This window comes from Chenopodium quinoa, unplaced genomic scaffold, assembly GCF_001683475.1.
Source record: "Chenopodium quinoa cultivar QQ74 unplaced genomic scaffold, ASM168347v1, whole genome shotgun sequence".
In the NCBI taxonomy this organism is placed as follows: domain Eukaryota; kingdom Viridiplantae; phylum Streptophyta; class Magnoliopsida; order Caryophyllales; family Amaranthaceae; genus Chenopodium; species Chenopodium quinoa.
The window spans coordinates 4,364,191-4,386,928 of NW_018745650.1; the positions used below are offsets into that span (position 1 = coordinate 4,364,191).

The 22,738-nt window shown below is 36.5% G+C and overlaps 2 protein-coding genes across 3 annotated transcripts; one reads left to right on the forward strand and one right to left on the reverse strand.

Annotated features, from left to right (window-relative positions):
* The first annotated feature begins 323 nt into the window (after positions 1-323).
* On the forward strand, positions 324-8,236 carry LOC110717045 (THO complex subunit 3-like). Of its 2 annotated transcripts, none has more exons than XM_021895682.1 (12): positions 324-518; positions 740-890; positions 1,013-1,108; positions 3,119-3,248; positions 4,599-4,690; positions 4,908-4,976; positions 5,813-5,870; positions 5,955-6,054; positions 6,849-6,935; positions 7,031-7,109; positions 7,292-7,424; positions 7,558-8,236. In XM_021895682.1, the coding sequence occupies exons 2-12, from the start codon at positions 810-812 to the stop codon at positions 7,590-7,592; spliced, it is 960 nt and encodes a 319-aa protein (XP_021751374.1). In that variant the 5' UTR covers positions 324-518; positions 740-809; the 3' UTR covers positions 7,593-8,236. The 2 variants fall into 2 exon arrangements, with proteins under 2 accessions (XP_021751374.1, XP_021751373.1); XM_021895681.1 differs by having other exon boundaries at positions 767-890.
* Positions 8,237-8,588: 352 nt separating this feature from the next.
* LOC110717043 (acyl-CoA-binding domain-containing protein 4-like) lies at positions 8,589-16,067 on the reverse strand. Its single transcript, XM_021895680.1, has 17 exons — positions 15,827-16,067; positions 15,508-15,577; positions 14,760-14,838; positions 14,529-14,681; positions 14,347-14,424; positions 14,134-14,238; positions 13,950-14,016; positions 13,784-13,845; positions 12,221-12,360; positions 11,405-11,531; positions 11,175-11,289; positions 10,646-10,734; positions 10,465-10,548; positions 10,047-10,385; positions 9,305-9,823; positions 9,115-9,174; positions 8,589-8,923 (listed from the first exon to the last, which is right to left on the reverse strand). The coding sequence occupies exons 2-17, from the start codon at positions 15,549-15,551 to the stop codon at positions 8,843-8,845; spliced, it is 2,142 nt and encodes a 713-aa protein (XP_021751372.1). The 5' UTR covers positions 15,552-15,577; positions 15,827-16,067; the 3' UTR covers positions 8,589-8,842.
* Between the last annotated feature and the right edge of the window lie 6,671 nt (positions 16,068-22,738).

A 22,738-nucleotide genomic window follows, 5' to 3' on the forward strand; every position in this document is an offset into this window, starting at 1 on the left:
TTTTTAATTTCCGTCAACCGAAGCCCAAAACCGGTTACCGGAGCTGAAAATAAAAAACAAAAAAAACCACAACTTTCCCGCCGACAAGGGAAAGTGGTGGGTTGTCATTGAGGTGGATGTGGTGGGTCGTCAGTCAGGGTGGTGGTGGTTGTCGTCGATCATGGTAGTGGTTTCAAGGTGTGAGTGATTGGTGGCAAGAGAGAAGATAGTGGTGAAATACTAAGGGCATAGTTATCCTTTTCTCATACTAAAATGTTGGCAGTTTTGATATTTTTTATAGCGGTATACCGTATACGGTATTTAACACGCCCATACGTAATGGCTAGTTGGCTACAGTTACTGACTTGCAGTACACATTGAATTTCCTAGTTATTCAAAAACTGGTTCACGCAAGTACCCCCACTTCCAACTTCATCGACGAAGCCCGCCGTCCACCGCCGCATCTCTTCGCCTCCAATTTCTCCGGCAGCCGCGCACAGCTTAACCTCCACTACTGGAAGCATCGTTTGCACAACAAGGTAGCCCCTAATTTCATTTCAAAAATTAATGTATAATTGTACTCCGAACTATCGCTTTTGTTGAATTGTTGATTGAATTTGTAATTCTGTTGATCGAATTGCTGTCTGCCTGTCTGAATCAAGATTTGTGCATTGCATTTCTATTATTTGTCTTTAATTTTATATATGCGAAAAAATATGTGATGAATTGTGTGATTTTAATACTGGGTGTGACAAAATAGCTCATTTCTTGCACGGCTCTGTTGCAGCGCCGTGCGCAAAGAGGAGAGAGAAAGAGAGAGCTTTATTTTAATGGCGCAGCAGAAAGCGGAGGATGCAACGCACCCTTTTAAGAATCTCTACAGTAGAGAATATCAGGGTCACAAAAAGAAGGTAATTTTAGCTTTAATTGCCCTATATATAGGATTTTCATTTTTTTTTTTGGGTCCAATTTCCTGCATGCGAGTATAATGTTTTGTGAGTAATATTGTAAATGTGTTCCAAAATATATTAAGGTGCATTCAGTGGCTTGGAATTGTATTGGAACTAAGCTTGCCTCGGGTTCGGTTGATCAAACAGCTCGAGTTTGGCATATTGAACCTAATAATCATGTAAGTATTGGTTCTATGCACTCCTCAATTAATGTGTATCTTATTTGATGTTTGTATAACATTGCTAAGATTGAATGAATCTGTTTTGGGTGGTTTTGTTAAAGTTGTAAGTGGTTAGATGTGAGATTGCATATGTTCTCCAAATGGGGGATCAATACCGGGTAGACTGGTGGTTGAAATGTGTTATTGTATTGGGTTGTCAAATTGATTATTTAGTGACCAGGTGACCTACTTAGCTGTGTATGAATCGTGTTGAGAGCAATGAATCCCGGTTTTTCAGGTGAGGGGAAGAGATTCAATTAGAAATTTATGTTTGTAGTTGACTAGTCGTATTTTGATGATGTGGCCGGAACTAATTGAGAGGGGAATTAGTATTAAATAAACTGTGACTTTGCCTAACCTACTGTATCAGAAAATTATAGACTTGCCCTCTAGAAGATGGTTCTAATTTATTTCAGTCTTATGCACTTTAGCTTGTGAGGTGAGATTGTAGAATTGCTTGTATACCCTCTTTGTCTCAACTTTGTTTTGCTCTTATTTTGATTAAAAGGGTTCCTTTATATAGGCGCTTGGCTAATCTGAGAAAAAATTCCTTAATTTTGGCCTAAAGTGAAGTGCCGCAATATCCATGGGGAATTCAAAATGGGTACTATTGAGGTGAAATGAAGAGTTCAATTAACATAGCTTTCCCTTATTCTCTTCCTAGTGTCCTCATGGGGACCTATTAATTGGGAAGACTGATTAAAATATTGTTTTGGATACAAGATTTGTGGATTAGGTAGACCTATTGAAATATTGTGTGGATACTAGATTTGTGGATCGGGGAGACCTATTGGAATATTGTACTATGACGTGCATACTTTATCCCTTAATGTCTTTGATTGTTTGATATGATACTCAACTATTACCTCTGATGCTCTTCCTACTAGTGCCGTTTTTTAGTTGGAGCTTGAGCTGTCGTGCATTTGATACTCTAAGTGTAACACCCCAATAATTGTCTCTCCTACCTGTATAATAACTTAAAATACGAAATTTCCTCCGTTTTTTAGATGCATCACTTTTGTAATTGCGGACTTCTAGGCAATTTTTGGAGTAGAGGGAGATAGAACGAAAAAGTATAGAGGGCCCATGTGATAAGAAAGAGATAAAGATAATTTATTAACTAAAAAGGAAAGTGATGCATCTAATAAAAAATGGAGGAAGTATAAGAGAATCACTAACACTTTGGTTACCTTTCTATGAAGAGTTTTCATTTCTAAACCTCTTAGCATTACTTTGGTTATCAGAATTCCCAAAGTCTTTCCTCTTTTCTCCAATTTTACTACTTTCAGCTGCGCCCTTAGCATTCAGACCATATAACTGCACAACTCTTTCATATACCTTATCTTGGTGTTAAAAACCTTCCCGACTAATAATAGTTTTAAAGAATGATAATATCCTGCAAACATGCTTCTTTAATACCTGAATGGTCAAAAAATGCTTCTCGACTAGTCTAAATGTGAAAATTAAATCTTGATGGAGGGAGTACCTGTTTTGATATCTCTTGTCTATTGCAATGCGGGATTTTAGAAGTCGAGGTAGGCCAAGATAACTTGGATAAAGTTAAAAATGATAAGTAGAAATTTGGTTTTCGGGAGCATATAGTACTTAAAATTGAATGAAGTAAGAGGATCCTTGTTTACAACCACTGGATATAATAATTTGGTTCATGCAGTTGATCCCAACTCCATCCTATTAGAGTCAAGGCTTGGACACTGTTAACATCTATTGCAATGTGCTACACTATTTTAAGTTCCCATTAGTCCTTTCACGATGGCATGAACTGGGTTTTTTTTGGGTTACCACGTAACCATGGTGATATAATAAAGAGTTGGTATCCTGACTTGTGCAAATTTTATATTACTTAGATCTGGCAAGTGCTATCATGTCTGAAATACATCTATTATAGTATTTATAGTTTTGTGTTTTTGTATGCGTTTATATTCCTTATCCTTTTGATATCTACTGCAGGGAAAGGTAAAGGATATTGAATTTAAGGGGCACACTGACAGTGTGGACCAGCTTTGTTGGGATCCCAAACACGCAGATCTACTTGCAACTGCATCAGGGGATAAAACAGTTCGTTTGTGGGATGCTCGCAGTAAGTCGAGATAATCTAGATGCTTATAGATGTGGAAAAAGCAACTAGTTATATTGCATAATGGCCCCCACCGTCTCATTTTATGGCTTAATTTTCATCATGAACTTTTTCCTTCTGTCTTACCCAGTGCTACTCATGATGAATGTCCAACTCTCTTTGGGTTATCTCAATCATGTGTGGCATATCATGCTTACACTTTCAGCAAAGTTGAAGGATAAGTAGAGGAAAATTTTGGACCTTTGGTTGGTTTACAATTGCCTAAAGCAAAAAATACTTTTTTTTTTTTTTTTTTTAATAACTTAAGAAATAGTCAGAGTCCATGCATTTTCCGTGTTAGATGATGGAGATCCTCTCAAAGAATTAGAACAACTGATACTAGCCCAATTCAATTTTAAATATGTTGACATGTAGCATAGTGCAGAGAGTAAATAGCAGGAACATGGTTATTGTTTCCTAACATAACCAAATGCTACTCTTCTAATGATTGCAATTTTTATTTTTTTATTTTTTTTGGTGACCGTTAGCCTAATCAAGTACTCCCTAAGTATACCTGCTAAATAGAACAAGAAGTCTCTTCTCATCAAGGAAAGAGAAGCCACCTAGATGCTCCCACAATTATATCCCAGAACTAGTAGGTGCTGTTTATTATATGTTCAAGTTTTCAATTAATTTCCTTTCACATCGTTTGCATGGGTATGAAATGAATCGGGTAAGGCTGTACTTACACAGTTACACATGTCCAGAACGTTGTCACTTGTGATCTTTGTGTTTGTATGCTTCCTTTCTACAAGTTCCATATATTCTCATCCTATTATTGCATCTCTAGCAAAACAAAGTTAAAATATGATCTAACTATAGGTGGTTCCAGACATGCTTTTTAATACTTTTCCCATGTCAACTAAACAAGCACTAAGAATATTCATTTTGACCTCATGGACATTGCCTATCCTACTATTGGGTGATTTAATATGATGGTATTACTTTTACCCCGCATAAAAACATATTTATATTCTCTGATTAGCACCATCTACCCGGTGTTGTTTTGTAAGACTTTTTCATCCATTTAACTAGTTAGGGGGTGATGCTGCATTCATTGACTTTCGTACTAGAAGGCCAAAAACCCCATTCATATTGGCTTTTTTTCCCTCCTTTTTTCCCCCTTTTCTTTCCTGTTGAATAATCACTAAAATCTTACATTTACCTTGAAAAGTGAACAATAATCGGAGATTGTATAACTGAACTTTTTAAGTAAAGATCAGATGTGAGAACAATGAATCATCCAATTTTGTTTGTATTACAACATATTGAATAGAATGAGACTCTTAGCATGTTTGACTTTGTGCTGAGCAGGTGGGAAATGCTCACAACAAGCAGAACTTAGTGGTGAAAATATTAACATTACATATAAACCTGATGGGGCACACATAGCTGTTGGAAACAGGGTAATTCTCTGCAATTTTCATGCTTGTTCTTGCGTAGCTCTTACACTGTTTTGAGTTTTGTTCTTTGTGATCACTTTTAGAATGTCACTAATGCATGGTTGGCAGCATGTCAGCTTGCTGTTACCCCCTATTGCTGGAAGAGGCCATCTCACACCTGACCTTGGCTTTGGGGTTTTTTGCTCATTCTAAAACCATAATTTTTTTTTCCTTTTTGTAGGATGATGAACTAACAATTCTAGATGTTAGAAAATTTAAGCCAATTCACAGACGGAAGTTCAATTATGAGGTGAGTTCCTTTCATCTTACTGTCAGTTTGTCTCTATGCTTTTTATTTCCTCGAAATGTTTTAAATTCAACTTCACCTTTGCTTTGTAGTTCTTGATAAGTGTGATTGGTCACATGATTAAGTACTTGACATAACATTTAGATTACGGTTGTGTTTTGGCATAGCTAGCTGAAATTCTAAACGTTAGTTGAAAACCAAATAGTTATATGATTGCAGTGAAGCTGCTAGCTAAAAGGTTGAAAGCTTAAGTCAACCAAAAGATCACGTTTTAATCTTTCTGTAGTATGACTGTATGACTAAAGATCATAGTGAAGGAAAATTCACAAAAAAGAAAGTAATCTTTTTGAAAAATTAAAAAATTTGGGTTATTATAGTTATGATGCATTTATCTGCATGCATTCCTGTGGGGGAAATCCCAATTGGTTCAAGCATGAGTTGGTGTTCATCAGTCACCACCACGCACTTCTGGCCGTGTAACATGTGTTTGGGGCCTGAGAGAGGCAGCCCAGGTTGGGCCTGCTATACCTATACTAAATATAAACATTTTTTATTTTTTATTATATATACTTGCTTGCAACTATGCATTGGTTCCTTGTTGTCCATTATCCTGAATGAATATGAATGGCTCACAGTTTTGGGGGTTTTGTGTGGAAAGGTAACTTCCGTACTCTTTCTCACCCAGAGAGATGTGTAAAAGTCAATGGAAACTGTGCTCTTAATTCTCATGTTCTAAGTAGAAGAGTGTAAAAGTAAATTAAGCTAGTGTAAAAAATCAGCTCCAATATTTTTGTTCAATTACAGAGTTGATAATGTATTTATTACTAATTTTTTTGCAGGTAAATGAGATTGCATGGGACATGACTGGAGAAAAGTTCTTTCTGACAACTGGAAATGGTAAGATTTGATTGTTGATGTAGAATATTGATTTGTGCTTTTGTCAAATGGAAATGTCAATATCAGTCATGTTTTGCGCTATAGGTACTGTTGAAGTCCTTGCATACCCCTCTTTGAAGGCACTTGACACCCTTACGGCTCACACTGCTGGTTGCTATTGTATTGCAATTGATCCACTAGGAAGGTATCCCGACTTCTGTCTCAACTTATCTATCCATCCTGATACGGAATATTTTTGTCTTTCATTTGTTGGAAGAAAAACAAGGGAAAAAAAAAAAAAAAAGAATCATGTCTTGCAGCTCTCTTGCTAAGATACCTTTGTTCAAACTCTCATGGTTGCTGTATGGTGTGATTTTCTGTTCCTGATATTAGATCTGTTTTTTAGTTGTAGTCATTAGTTTTGGTGCTGGTGGTAATCTGGTGGCAGCTACTGAATTCCCTTGTGTTCAGTTGTCCAACTTGTCTATTTTGTGAAAAGTTTCCATGTTTTTAGTGTCGAAAATCCAAGACTGGTACTTTCTTAATTTTGTCAAGAATCTGACTCTGGTATTTAAAGGGAAATGAAAAGTCTGAGTTACATAGCTTGTGATTATGCAGTGTTATCAATATCCTTAGTATTAAGTTTGTAGCACTCTGGTCATTAATCATCTCTATTTTGCTTAGAGCTGGCAAAAAGTCGTGTCTTATCATGTTCGTGTTTGGTCGTGTGTCAATTTCATGTTGTTCACAAAATCTATCAAGAACTATGTAAAATGTAGGATAATTACATAATTTGACCATTTTATTTAAATGGGCTGTGTTCAGGTTGGTTTTGTGTCGTGTCTTGTTGACTTCGTGTATTCTCTCCTAATAATTCATTATTGACGTGTGTATAGGTCATGGCTACTGGTTACAAAGATCAAATCATTCATCATTTATAACTTTTTCCTTGTAATTAATTGAAACATGTCCTGTTGATACATTTGGGATAAATGGCAGATATTTTGCTGTTGGAAGTGCTGACTCATTGGTCAGCCTTTGGGATATTAAAGAGATGCTATGTGTTCGAACATTTGTAAAACTCGAGTAAGATTACTTCAGATTTATCTTATGTTTATATATTTGTGGTCCTCCTATATTCCTGTAACTTTTTTTTTTTTTTTTTTTTTAAATAATCTCAGGTGGCCTGTCCGAACAATAAGTTTTAATCACACTGGAGAGTATATTGCTTCAGCCAGTGAAGATTTATTCATTGACATAGTAAGTCCCCTAGATATTCTTTTGCTGACATTTGATTCCAACCCTTTCCTAAATCTACCGCTCTGTTTGGTATCTAAACTCCTTGTGTTCAATTGGCATTAAGAACCCCTTGTGAGGTGTGGTCAATCTGGTCATGATTGTTGGAAATGCTTTATCTGATTTATTTGACTTGAATTTAACAGGCAAGTATTGAAACTGGACGATCTATCCATCAAATACCTTGTCGGGCGGCAATGAATAGTGTTGAATGGAATCCAAAATCAAACTTGCTTGCATATGCTGGAGATGATAAAAACAAATACCAAGCCGATGAAGGTCGTAAGATTTCTGTGCACTTATACTTGAAGCTGATAATCCATTTATTTATTTTGTTAGCACGCAGCTCAATTCCTTTTGAGAGGACAATCTTCAAATTTTCACCCTATTTTTTTTGGTGGAATTCTGGCAGGTGTTTTCCGCATATTCGGGTTCCAGAGTGCTTAGTGTTTGCAGTGCGACTGTACGAGGTTTTAGTATGCTCAATTTCCTTTCCCTTGATAGCATTCTGCTGAAGTGTTGGTGTGGAATGAGACATGCGTATGTTAGGTGGATAATTTAACTATGCTAGATTGCTAGTAATGTATTCCAATTCGACCAATATTAAAGAGATGGAGCAGTAGCTGTGGCAATCTGTGTAGAGGCGGGCAATGGATTATTCAAATGGAAAAATCAATCAATTTTAAGTATGATTTAAATCTTCAGAATTAGTCAGATTTGGTTCCAGTCTACACCCTTTTGAAAACTCCCCAACTATGCTTTTCTGAGGGATGCATGCTTGAGAAAAGAAAGAGGACGGATGAAGAAAGGAACATCAATCAGAGACTTGAGCATCAACCACTAGTGTTTAACTAGTTATGGCTGGCTAAATTTTATTATATGTTTCCAATTTGAAACAAATATTATTGTTGAGAAATTATGTAGGTAATTTTGCTCCGAAATACACTTGAAATATTCCGTTCAGAAGTAATACATTCTGAACTTGGTAGGATTTTGTTTATTTTGCATATTGCAACTCATACTTGCACTTCCTGTGTTTTTGTTAATTGCAACCCTCTTTAGTATGTTGTTTAGTATCAAGTTTTAAGTTATGTTAATCCTTGAGCCAATGACATTTCCTCTGCTCATAAGGATGAACAAATTTATTCAAAAAAGCTGTTCGTTTTCGGATTGTTTACTCATTCTGCATAGGCTTTTAGTAGGCTTAGCGACTTTCTAGAATCATTCTCTTAGGGATACAAGCAACATATGTGATGCACTAAAGTAACAGCTTTTTATCCATAATTTGTGACAAACACCTGCAAGTTAGCTTGGGTATTAACATCAAGTTTTCAGTCGAAAGTTGATGCTTCATGTTGAATATTGTGCTAACAGTGCTATATCCCTACCCATGATTTATGGCGAAATTAACATCAGCAAATTTATTTTGATAAAAACCAAGAGTTCAGAATCGGAAGTTGGCGCTTCATGTTGAGTGCGTGTAACCACTTAGTTTCGAGTTATGGAATTGTATTACTTAGCTTCTTCCAGAGAATTAGAGCATGCATAATTAGCAGCCAAGATTAATGGATGATACTTGAATTTGTTCTGGATAGTTCTTGATATTTACAAAATATTACAATTCAAGCTAATAACCAAAAATAAATAATCGCCAAAGCTATTGTGTGGAGTTTGGAAAACCTTGATGCTTTCTTGAATTATCCTTGAAATGGTTTTCTTGGCGTAGATGTACGATTCTCTAATGACTGCAATCTCTGCTTCAGGTGAAAAACTTCATACTGCAAATTATATTGATGCAAAATTAGAGTACTGCCATGTATGTCGAGTATGTCCAGATAATGTACTCCTTGGACAGTTGAAAATACGAGATACTTTGTAAATATTTTATTGAAATTGTTTAAAAGGTAAGTGAAAACTTTATACTAGGATATGCACAAGTGAAACTTGAACATAGAATACAAGGCCATACCTGTAATTGGAAAGCTCTTGTTCGTTCATTAGTCAGCATTTTCCTGGTAGAATGCAGCTCCTAGATAGAGTTTTTAGGGGAAAAAGAGGAGATACATGAACATATATTCGCATAAGCAAGTGGTTGTCTAAATCAATAATGCACATAAAATGGAGCGTTTTTTAGTAAAGATGTCAAAAAAAAGCTATACCTTCTGAGTGTCATCCAAGACTGCTTTCAAGAAAGCTACATCATGTTCAAGTCTTATGTTATCAGAATGTGCAATGTTAGACAAATTATTAGCCTCTTCCTGTGCCAGTTCCAGACCTCCTAACTTCTCCTTCAGCAACTCCATCTCCTTCATGGTATCAGCCAACCTTTTCTCTGTCTCTTGCTTACTCTTTAGAGCAGATGATGTGTTTTTCTCAGTAGCTTCACGATTAGCCAAAGCAGCTGCGAGTTGACCTTCAAGCATCCCATTCTTCCTTATCAAGGCAGCCATTCTTGTTTCATACAATTGATATATGCTTGAAGGAGCAGAATAAACTCCACACTTCTCATCACTTTCTGGGAAAATTATCTCCTCGTTATCAAGTGGAAACTTTTCACTGACACAGCTGGGGACACTAAGATTTCCAGACTCTGAAAAAGTAGGTACATCTTCCATGATAAATCTGCCTGAGGTTTCGGCTGGAAAAGCTGTTTCAGGGGGTCTTCTTTGTTCTAAGAACTGAAATTCATTCAAATTGTACAGGATAAAAATTTGGATACAAGCATTACATTATCAAGGGACATAAAGTATAAGCTAACAACCAGGTATCCACCAAGCAACACTTACATTTTACAAGTCATGAAAAATAATCTCTAAGAATCAACAGAAAGCCCAATATTGCATACAAAGTTATAAAGAAGTTTAGACTAGTAATAACAAAGTGAAACTATGATGGCCTCACCTGAGAGAGTGAGTTCTCATCATCAGAACTCCTTGATGGTTTACGAGTTGGATCCTCCTCACAGTGAAATTGCTTCCTTAGAGAAACACTTCCAGAAGCATTTGTTGAATCAGCATGGACAGACTCTGATAGAGATCTCCTAGTAGAGCCATGTTCTTCTATTATTGATGCTAAATTTTGTCTAAGAGAATCAACTGGACAGGAAGGAGCACCATGAAGCTGAGATGCAAACTCATTAGATGAAGAACGATTATGCCGTGGTAATGACCCCGGATTTTTATTTGGGGCCAACCTTCTCCCAGAAGAGTTTCCACTCTTGTCCAATATCAGCACTTCAACCTGTGCAATAAAGTAAGGTAAATTATTGAAACACAAGTGATCTCTAATACCAGCTGTGGAAGAAAAACTTAGAACCAACCTGATTTGATGGTTCTTTCCTAGATCCTCCAAATGCAACAAGGAAGTCCCTCTCCTTGTGTTGTACCAGCACAAGACTAAATCCCTGCAAATTACATCAGAAAATAGTAATAAGGAACGTAGAACACCCCCAGATAAACTACCTACAACTGCTACATGTGAAAGAGAGAGAGTTGTCTCACTTTATTGGTTGTGATGGAAGATGGAGGTGATGTAGTCGCAACTGACCATTCAACTTTTACAATGTCAAAAATTAAGGTCTCCAAGTGTCCTGCACAAGGCATAAGAAAAACACCATTGAAACATGAGCAAAGTACTTTCAATGCTTATTCATCCATTGAAATTAGGCATCTTACTTTTTAAACAAGGAAAAAGTGTGCTGATGTTAATTTTAAAACAGCACAGGTGCTCATGATGGTTCAGTGAAAAGAAGTTTTTAGTACAGAACTCTAACTAGTAAAATCTATCATTTAATATCGATGTACTGATAAGTTGTCCATTTCCAATTATGCCAAAAGATTGACTATGTGTTGGGTTTGGATTAAGATGAAAAATTCACAGTGGCCAATTATTGGAAAGAATGACGCCCCAATAAAGTTGCAAGCCTCTCTCACTAGCTATTTCAAAAACTCCTGAATCCAGCCAGCTATTGCCGAAAGCAAAAGCAAGACAATTAGCAAAATCAAAAAAATAGATACTGCTGATACCTACTTTTTTTACGGCTTCCACCACCAGTAATATACCATTTAGTTCCACATAGTACACCGCAACAACCAGCTCTTGGTGAAGGATGGAAACCCCGGATCTTGTTTTTTGACCACATCATCTGCAACACGAAGGCACAGTTTAATTTATCCATTCATATCAAACAAATGAAGGTACAGAATGATTTTAGATGAAAAATTGAACAGTGATATATGAGCAGGAATGATTCTACTCACCGTCTCAAAATCTAAAGAGTACAAGTCATTAAAAGTCTTAGATTTTGAAGACCCTCCGAAGATATAGAGTATCCTATCGTCGTATAGAGCTGCAACATGATTGGATCTTGGAGATGGACCTGTTCCCCTGTTCACACATTGTACTTGTTAAAATTCTAGTAATACCAGCAATTTCCAAGTATCCACACCCAAAATTAAAATAGATTCTCCCAAGCAAGTACCAGTTATAACTTTAATCAGGTACGATGTAACCCTGGACATGTAAGGCATTGAAGTATTGAACTAATGGCCCATTTGATAAGCAGTAATTAATGGCAACAATGGAAATGAATTTATATGTAACTTAAATCATTTAATTGGACATCTAAGGCATAGAATTAACAGTCCATTAGATAATCGTTAACAAATACCAATAATGGGACTAAATTATTATGTATATTGCAAAAAGAAAGTCTCATGCAGATAAGCAGTCATGCCTATGCTTGTCTGCCCACAAATATTTCTTTTTCTTCATAAAATTTCGCTACCTTCTTTAGAAGGTGGTAGTGAGTGCAAATAAAAGAAGTGGCATTGAGTTCAAATAAAAGGAGTGGCATTTGGTGCAAATAAATATTCGTGAAAAATAAAGTACAGAGTACATATTTGGGGATAGAGGCATTACCATGGACATTGACCTAGACCTTTCTTTGAAAAATTACAAATTTCTTAATCTCCATACCACAATTTATTACCATGCTAGATTTGAGCTAGATGCGAAAGTGCTAACAATTACAAGAAAAGATTAAAGACATGTGAAGGGAGATGGGATCCACTTACGTGCATTGAAGAGGTAACCATGTCATTGACTTCAGATCAAACATGTGAAGGTCATTTAACTTCCTTCTTTTAGAATCCTCACCTCCAAAGAGAATTAAAACAGAACTTGATTTGACCACCGTATGACCACTACGAGCAACCTACACGGATATGCTAACTTTAAGAATCTCTACTTTCAAATAGAAGCTTTAATGTAAATACATATAAATAATCATGACCCATCAACATGGTTGTACGAATACCTTCAGGTAGACAAGTATAATTAACCATAGTAAACAATGATCAATATCTCATTAAATATTTTAATGAAGGGTAGGAGGTACATGAATAGCTCACATAGTTTAATGTATTGTCCGCACTTTATTAAATCGCATCAAACCCAAATTGGATCACCAGTAGACAATAACTAAACATGATTGAAAGACATAAACTATTCACACATAACTACTCTTGTCTTTCTATGATGATTGACATAGTTAAAAGAATCCCTTTTCTGAAGAAAAAAAAAACACATCTACACTGTATCCAAATCATGTCAAAAAAACCAAAGAGTTTTCTATTATCATTATCTATCACCGTGTTCAAGTGTCCAATTATGCATAAACTGCATAACAATGACCAAGCATGACAGTCACTTAGGGAAAAACCAACAAAGAAGCTACAGCAATCACAATGGGAATGATAGGGTACATTATTGTACCTTTCACATTATTATGATCCCAAATTTTTCCTTAAAAGTTCTTTAAAGCAACGAAATAATTTTGGCATTGAATCATTGACTAGTGAGTATAAATTCACTAACTACTTACATAAACGTCATTGTTATCAATCACAGCAATCCAAGGTAGTCCAGTCCCAGTAAACTAACTAGAGGTAGGGGCTCTCATTGTATTTAGTTAAACATCTTTAATGGTATAAGTAAATATGCACAACTTTGTTGCATATGTCTTAGTTCAGCGAGCGTAGTGGAGCAGACTAGAAGCACTAATCACAATCTAAAAATCTAGCCCTGTGTTTGGTTGGAAGACAAGTGTAGGGACACAACAGCAATAATCACAACCTTGAATTAAGAGTTTTTAGGGGGAAAAACTCCTATTAATGAAGTGAAGAATAACATGTCACTTAGTTTACCATTTGTGGATATAAATAATGCAGAGGGAAAGAATAAAATAGGCAAAAGCAGCAGTCCTAAACATGTCTCCACTTTTGAAGAAATTTTCAGAAGTATATGAGAGATGGTATCTTCCATTTCCATTGGCTCTAAACTACTAGTACAAATCTTAATATCAGATAATGGATTTGATCTCCATCAGTGACCACTCTCTTTTGGGTATTCCTATCAAAATGAAGGATTAAAGAGCAGATACAAGGGTGGCGTTGCAGAACAAAATCACAGTCTTCCTTCTACAACAACAAAGGGTCCCTAATACAAACTATCGTATCATAATCCTTGAGAAAGAATCACCTTTGGGCTGGGTTATTTGGTACTCGGATAAATTAAAGTACTACAATAAGCTCCAATATGGGTCATTTTTCATCCTGGAAGTTGTGAAGAGAGCATACCGGTACATCACCCTTTGCCTCCATTAGTGACCAGCATTCTGTTTCTGTGTCATATGCCCACACTGCAGAACATTTACATACAAATTAGATTCGCTAACTTCCCCGTAAGAGCAGATTTTGGCAAGAGTAGCAACTTATAGTCAGTGAAAGTGCTCTAGGTGCAAACCTGAAACCTTTTCGCTACCAGGATTAGTTTTTCCTCCAATCAAGAGAGCTTTCTTACCCCAAGAAACCTAGTAAAGAGATAAGGAACACCCAAAAAAATTGTTAAGGGCCTCAGGCTTGTTAATAAATAATGTTCAATGATCAAAATCTGATGCATTATAAACATCATAATATAGAAACAGTACCAAACTATGTCCCTTGCAAGATGGGATCTTCAGAGGCAGGGTATTTGGTGACAAATATATTTTTGAAGAAGCTGTGGTCCATGAAAATTGATCAAAACTAAGCACCTGCAGTCGTGAAACAAAATGTTGAAGGGAATACCGGTGCTTTCTAATTTCATGATGTTGTATGACATTTAATCATTACAATTAAAAGTGAGCAATGTAAGGGAGAACCTGCACATCATCTAACATTCCCTCCGTAGATTCCCCACCAACCACCACCATCTTGTTTCCTACTACAGTTGCAGCATGCTGCTCAAATATAAAGGACATGATTTATCTTGTTCAGCTAAATTCAGTTTACCAAAATAATTAAAAAAATTAATGATGTGTGACTGAAGTGAAATCGAAGTTACATTCAAACGAGGTTTGGGCTTGTCTCCAGAAATTGACAAAACCATCCAGCTCTCAGAGCTCCCTGATGTACAATTGCTGATATCTCGTGGAGCAGATGAACAATGACAATTGGACTCGCCTTCTTGGTTAGCAGCAACCACAGTGGTTTCCACCTATCAAGTATGATAATTATTATGCAAAATTCAAACTTCCTGACACAATGTTACATAAAGGTGACTTAAATGTTTTACATTGGAATTGCTAGTCCGCTTGAGAGGTCTTAAAGGACTTTTTGTACCCTGGGCTGAGTCTGTGAGGTGCACTTTCATCCTGGAATAAAATTCAATCAAGTAAGCATCTCAGCTTCTACAGCTTATAAATATAAAAACCTCAATGTTGTTATCTACTCTCCTTCCCTTCCTCCGAAATCAACGGCCCCATTGCCCAAACCCGTCATAGAAAAATCACAAAAAAACCTTTAATATAATCCCATAAAAAAGAACGCATTATAATAACTTCATGATTATAATGTGAAAGTCAAATGGAACTCCATGATATGAAACATCATGAATTACATATTACAATACTTAGCAAATGCATTGAAGTACCTTCCTTCTAACCAAAATTCGACCCCAGAAAGCGTAATTCCAAGATTTAAAACATCATAAATTACATATTACTCAGCATGCATGTAAGATCATTCAATTCAAATTTCAACGCCAGAAAACATAATTCCAAGTATTAAAATATCATAAATTAGTAAATTACATATCACTTGGCACAATTGTAAGATCCTTCAACCCAAAATTCAACACAAGAAAACATAATTCCAAGAATTAAGATACTGGAATTTACATATTACTAAGCGACAAGCCAACAATACATGAATGTAACGAACAGCAGCACTAGCGTACTTACTGTACTACCTATGTCCTGATTTAGTTGTCACATTAGTAGTTCAAATCGAGTGCGTATTAAATAAACCATAAGTAAACTGACCTTCCCAGCTTCGCCCGCCTCCGTGAAAAACCAAACATTTTCATATGCACAAGCTCCCTTCAATATAATCCTAATTAATCAAAAATCAACCACATTTAAATTGAATGCAGACCCACCAAAAAATTAAAAATAATTGAAATTCCACTATTTTATCAACAACTAAAAAAAGGGGTCACTTTTAAAACTTAATTTTATTAAATTTTTTTAAAAATAAAAGCAAGTAAAAGCAAAAAGACCCAAAATCTTAAAAAGACATTAAAAGCAAAACATAGATTCTGAAAGTATAGAACATTCTAAACATGAAAAAGAAAAACAGTACCTGAATTATAAGTGAGAAATAGGAGAGAGAAAATAGGCGGAAATACTGAAGAACCCAAAAGAAGAAACGAAGCAGAGAGACTGAACGACACCGTATTGAAGAGGAAGACAGAATCTTATCTCTCTTATATTACTGGTACTGTATCAGACAGAGATAAGCTGTAATTGGGAAAGACAAAAATGAGGCTCATGTTAGCAGCATAGAGAGAGGAGGAGAAAGGTACTCCTTTCATTAAACTCTTAATTTAGTTGTTCTATAATCATTTGTCCATAAGGATTATAAGTGCATATTTATTTATAAGTGCATTATAATCCGTAATATATATGCAAGTGAAATGAAGTGGATATTTTACCGTTTAAGCGGTGTTAAATTTGTTAATATTCATAAAAGATGGTAATTATACTATTTAGTCAAATGACAATGTGAGTATGTATTGAGAGTTGAGATTATGGGAAGAGAAAAATGATAAAGTATAACAAGCGGAGTTTGTAGGAGGAAAGCGATTGATAAAACATGGAAAGATATTTCGTATTTTCATTTTAAAAAGTGATGTAATTATTCAAATATGAAAAAAATAATAGCACATATATTAGCACACAACTTTAATTATTCCCTTTATTTTTAAAAGTGTATTTAAAACACATTAAATGTATCAATATCTTCAATATGGAAAATATACTTGTTCAATGTTCACTTTTATCCGTAAAACGTTTTATATTAACTTTATTTGACGACGTTAACGTTGATGCTATAGTACGCCGGGGGGACAGTGTAGTGTAGTAGTACGGGAAAGAGTGAGTGAGTGACCAGTTGAGTGTTGACGGTTGGAGGTGGGAAATGATGACGATTTGACGAAGATCAAGGCCAAAGCCATTTAATACGTGCGGCAGTACTGCATCGTTTGCGGGACCATGTTTCATCATTTGCTTCCTTTTAACTTAGTAACTCCAAAACATATTTCGTTCTTCTCTGCTTCGGACAACATTCTCACGTGATCTTTATATGATCCCATCTCTGATTAAGGTTAATCTCATTCGTTAATTTTTTTTATTTTAATGTAATACCGGAATTGTGGGACTTTAAGTGTTTAATAAGACTATAAAGTAAAGGTGTCAATTCGAGTATTTGAATTGGGTTTGTTGACGTGAGGTTGGGTGGTTTGGGTCTATTTCAAAGTAGGGTCAAATTAAATTATTATGTCCATACAAGTCGAATTCTAAATCGGGTTCTTTTTTTCGGGTTAAATCAGATTGGGTCAGTCGAATCAGTTTTTGACACCTCTACTTAGGAGAGTCAACTGCTTCACAAGTACTCTTGTGATTACTACTTTACGCTTATGATTACTATATTTGGTCTTACTTATTCTTGGCCCTATTTTGCTTACTATTCTAATACTTCCTTCGTCCCTTTTTGTCCTTTCCATTGGTAATCTTGACGTTATTCATAAGGTGAGATAATCTTCTATATTACTATTAATATATAAGACATAACATAGTCATGTCGGATCTTATTTCATAAGTCTTAATGAATAGTTCATTAATATTCAATTGTTATATTTTTCACTAATAAACAACTAACACACTACTAGAAAAAGGTCAATTTCCGACGGACACGAAAATCCGTCGGAAAAAACGATTTAAATTCCGTCGGAAATTTTCGACGAATTTAGATTTTCCGTCGGAAATTTCCGGCGGAATTTAAATCCATCTGAAAATACTTAGCTTCCGACGGATTTTACGTCGGAAAATAATTATTTTTCGAGGGATTTAAATTTCGTCGGAAATTTCCGACGGAATTATGGCTTTTTAAAAAAAAATTAAAAAACCCCAAACCCTAAAAAAACCGGAACAGCCCCCTCCCCCTTCATTTCTCTTTTCTCTTTCCTCTCCTCTTCTCTCTCTCCGCCTCTCTTCTCTTTCTCTCTCCTCTCCTCTTTCCTCTTCTCTTTCTCTCTAAACTCCTCTCCTCCCTCCTTCTCTCTCCTCCGCCATTCTCGTCATTTCTCTTCTCCTTCTCAGTTCTCCTCTCTTCTCCTTCTCACACCAACAACAAAACCCACCGCCGCTACGCATTCAACACCACCACCACCACCACTACGCAACCTATCCTGCTTCTTTCTCTCTTCTCCTTCTCTTTCCTCTTTTCCTTCCTTTTCTCTCTTCTCTTTTCTTTGTTGCCGGCGAGGGTTTGGGTCTGGGTTAAATTCGATAAAGCAAATTTCGACCATGGAGGTGCTGTCTGACTTCCTTCTCGCCGGCGTCGCATGGTTATTCAGGTCAAATTCGACCATGAAACCTCTAGATCTAGAGGTTTCATGGTCGAATTTGGCCAAATTAAACCAAATTCGAGGTGACATTCAAAGCGAAATTCGATTTTAAAGGTATGTTTTCTTTTGTTCTTTTTTTTTTTACACATTGTTTTGTTGATTGGGTTGTGGTTGTGGTTTTGGGCGGTTGTGGGTGGTTTTTGGTGGGTGGGTTCGGGTTAGGGTTAGGTGGGTTAAGGTGGTGGGTGGGTTCGGGTTAGGGTTAGGTGGGTTAAGGTGGTGGGTGGGTTCGGTCAAGGTTAGGAGAATCTGGGCTAGGTGGGTTTAGGATTTGGGTGAATCTGGGCTAGGTGATACGTGGGTCTAGGTTAGGAGGATCTGGGTTAGGTGGGTTTAGAATTTGGGTGGATCTGGGCTAGGTGGCTGATTTGGGTGGGTCTAGGTTAGGGTTTGGTGGTGGGTGGATCGTTTGGGGAGTGGCGGTCTGATGGTGGTCTAGGTTAGGGTTTGGTGGTGGTGTTTTGAGGTGGTGATACGCCATGCCGATGGTGGCGCGACGCTTTTTTTTTTAATTTCATTAAATCGGTTTCCGACGGAAATTCCGTCGAAATTTTCCGGCGGAACAGTATCCGTCGGAAATTTTCGACGGATTTTTCCGGTGCCGGAATTCCACTTCCGACAAAACTATTCCGACGGAATTTCCGTCAGAAAAGGTCGTTTTTCCTACAAACGGTTTTCCGACAACCGGTTTCGACGGAAATTCCGTCGGAAACGTGTTTTCCGACGGAATTTTTCCGTCGAAAATGGGCTGTTTTCTAGTAGGTACAATTTTTATAGTTAAAGTTTTACATTGGAAAACGTGCACAGTCAAAATGGTAAAATAATTGGGGACAGAGAGAGTAATATACGATAAAAAAGAAATCTAAAAATAATTTAAATTCCGTAAAAATAATTTCATTGTAGTATAATAAGTTTCAAACAGTAAAAATCAGCAATTTTAAAGAGCAAGTGTTTCTTCACCTTATATTTGCTGAACTAAAATTATTTTTACTAAACTATAATTAATTTTGATGATTAAAACTTATTTTTACTATTTCTCTATCAAATTTGTTCTTTAAAGTTACTATAATTTTTTACTGATTAAAACTTATTTTTACTGAACTAAAATTATTTTGACTGAGCTGAACTTATATACACTGAACTGAAATTAATTTGGCTAAGCTGAACTTATATACTACTCTCTCTGTATTTTATTACTTGCTCCTAGCACTGTCAAAACGGGTTGACAATTCAGTTTCGATTCGGTTTGAGATCGGTTCAGTTTGAAATTGGTTAAAATTGGCCGACGAGTCGGTTTCGGTTCGATTAAAATTATTATCAGCTCAGTTCGATATCGTTTATTATTGGTCGGTTTTAATACAGAGTTGCAGTTTGTAAACGGTTCGGTGAAAACGGTTTTAAACTGGGTTTAATCGATGTCGGGTTAGAACGGGTCGGGTTAATAATGATTCGATTCTTTTTTGGTTCGGTTCTATTTCAGTTGGGTTTAGAACTGCTTCTGTTCGTTAACGGGTTCGGTTCTTATACGACTTAACAATTATTTGGATCGGTTCCATAACGGGTTTACTAAAATACAGTTCGGGTCGATTTTTGATTTTAAAAAATCGGTTTTTAATCGGTTCGGTTCTCATTTGGATCGGTTGGTTTCGGGTAGTTAAACGGTTTCGGTTTAAAATTAAATAATATCTTGTTAAAGACGTACACAATTATTTTATTTTTAAGCTAGCACTTTGGAGTTTCTTTTCAATTGATAAATTGATTAATAATATTCTTCATTATAATTTTTGTATTGACTTTAATTTGTTTTTGAAAGATCAAAGGATGTAATCTCATTCTAAAAATTTCTAGAATAATTACAATAATACATCATAAGAATTTGACTAGGCCAGCTTTGGTACAATATAATTCCGAACAATATATGAAGCAATTTGATGATGTCGTTTAAAGAGAAGACGAAGATTATTTTTGCTTAATCCATAATTACATAAAAAAAAAAGTCAGGGAAAACAATAATGTACCATGTAGTAAACATGTGTGCATAATTAATTAATTAGATTTCATTTGAATTCCTTTTTAACGTGATTTTAATCTTCCCTTTATAGTAAGTGGTTTGTAAAAGGTTCGGTTTATAAGCGGTTCAGTGCATAAACGGTTTGGTTCATAAATGGTTCGGTTTGTAAGTGGTTCGGTTTATTAATGTTTTGGTGCAAACGGGTGCTGTAATACTAATTTAGCCTTTGTCATTGTGTGAGCCTTATTTTGAGAGCTAATTTTAAGTTCGAAGACGAATTTTTGTTTTAGGGGGGGTAGGTGTAATACCGCAAATTTTTGAGTATATTTAGTCAACGAATTTTCTAGTATAACCTTTTAAATTTATAATTACTCTCAAATTTATATGTTATAGTAATAAATTTTAAAATTATTAATTTTCATTTTCGGATTTATTATTAAGAGAAAAAAAAACTGGTTTTGGATAATTTACAGAAACTGATTTTGAAAAAAAAAAGAAGGCATAATTGGTTTCACGAATAAAGGCTAGTAACAAAATCAGTTTTAATAGCAAATTTTGATCCTATCCCACAAACCTTCTAGACTGATACCTACCATCAAGATTGATTTATAAATATATTCATCATCCTTCTCTACTGTCATTTCGATCCCAAAAAAAAAAAAAAAAAAAAAAAAAAAAAAAAAACCCAAATCCTTCTACATCTTCATTCTTTAATTTGGTAAGCTATGATCACTCTTTCAACCTTCTCTACTTACGAGTGGTTCTTTTATACTGGCACGGTTAGCTCCCGTGTTAGTACCCCTTTATTGGGGCAGGTTAGGGGGAAACCCGTTTGATGCGTAATCATGCTAATTAAATAATCTAGTAATTTGTTAGTTGGTTATGTTGTATGCTTGTAAACAGGTGCAACAAGGTAAGTTGTGTGACGATAGGATGAAAGCATGTTAGTGTGTTCAATTTACGCTTATGTACTCAGCGTTGCTGATTGTGTGTTTATATGTTTGTTTGGCCTTGTCTATATCTTGGCCCTACGACGACCCATTTCTAATGCCGACTAGTGGGGACAAAGTAAAGAGGAGCTTTTCAGCGGATGAAGTATATTCATGATGGGCATGAGTGAAGAGCGAATCATGCTTAGTTTCAATAAGAATGTGATGTGATTTATTACTTTGAATATTATATATTTTTGTTTGTGAGACTAACACAAAGGTTTTAAGTCTTATTTCGGTTTTAATAAGGGCCTACAATGGTTCCAAGTTGTAGGTTGACTTCGTTTGACTTTGGTTTGACTTTATTTTCATTGGTTTGACTTTTTAAGTTGACTTGTTTTGATTGGTTTTTAAAGAGTCTTCCGTTGTGTGTCTTTGATAATTGCCTTAGCCGTTTTCACGGTGGCGGTAATTGTTTCGGGGTTTTCTGATGTCCTGCGGGAGAGTTACAATTCCGAGACTGGAACCGGACGCCTGTACCTGCAAAACAACGGAGACTCCTGGTGGTGGGAGCTCCGCCTCCGACGGTCAAGTTAGTACTTGATTAAGGAGTAATTAATGCGGAAATTAAAGTGATTGGGTCTCTCTAGGTGAGAGTGTTTAATGCATGTAATCTGCTTTTTAGCATGCAGTTCATGTAATCCCCCTTAATGAGGATTAAGGGAGGTATTTATAACCTTGGGAAACGTGTCAATCCTAGGTTTAGGTTAACCTAGGGCTGATTGGGCTTCCCTCGGAAGTTGGGCCTGGGTGGCCGGTTTCTCCATTAGGCATGGAGTATGCCACGTGTCATGACATAATAGGTCCAAGGTGGACGAATAAGCGTGTGCCACGTGGCAAGCCCTGACAGTTCCAATTAGGGGACAGTTGGCAAGACCTGATTGGCCCACGTGGCGCATTCCGATTGGTGGGAGAAAAATCCCCTAATCATTTGCCCCTCACAGGTGGCACGTGACTGGTCACGTGTTACCTGTGACAGGTGTCGCACTGTAACAGGCGACGGCCTCCTACAGGTGTCACTCGGCGAAAGGCCGAGAGATTTTCCCGCCCAAATTATGAATTCTGGAAGTGACCCTTCGCCTTCCGCCTATATAAGGGAGTGTTGACTTCAGTCATTTTCACACTTGAGAACTTTGTGAGAGAACATTCGGACCCCTGAACTTGCTCTGACATTTTGGACCCTTTCTGCCTACCGCCTACTCTGATAAGCCGACTGCACAGGATTTTCAGAACTCCATCAACGTCACTCGTTCAGGTAACCGTCGGTTCTCTTACTCTTAATTTTCTCTTTATTTTATTCTTTTTTGAAATGGCACCACGGAAGCACACGACACGACCTAGGTTAGTGATCAGCCGGTCACCGGGGACGGCTGAATCTAGGACTAGGAGTGCCGCCTGCCCTTTTCCGGACCCATCTTTGCCCTTTATACAAAGTCCGACCGTATCTGTGTCTATGCAGAGCATGATGGCCAGAACAAAAAAGACTGCCAGGATCTCAAACTCAGACGGCTCCTCCCACAGGGTGCCGATTAGTGAAACATCTGACCAGGCGCCAGATGTGGAAGTGAAACAAAGCGGCTTGAAAG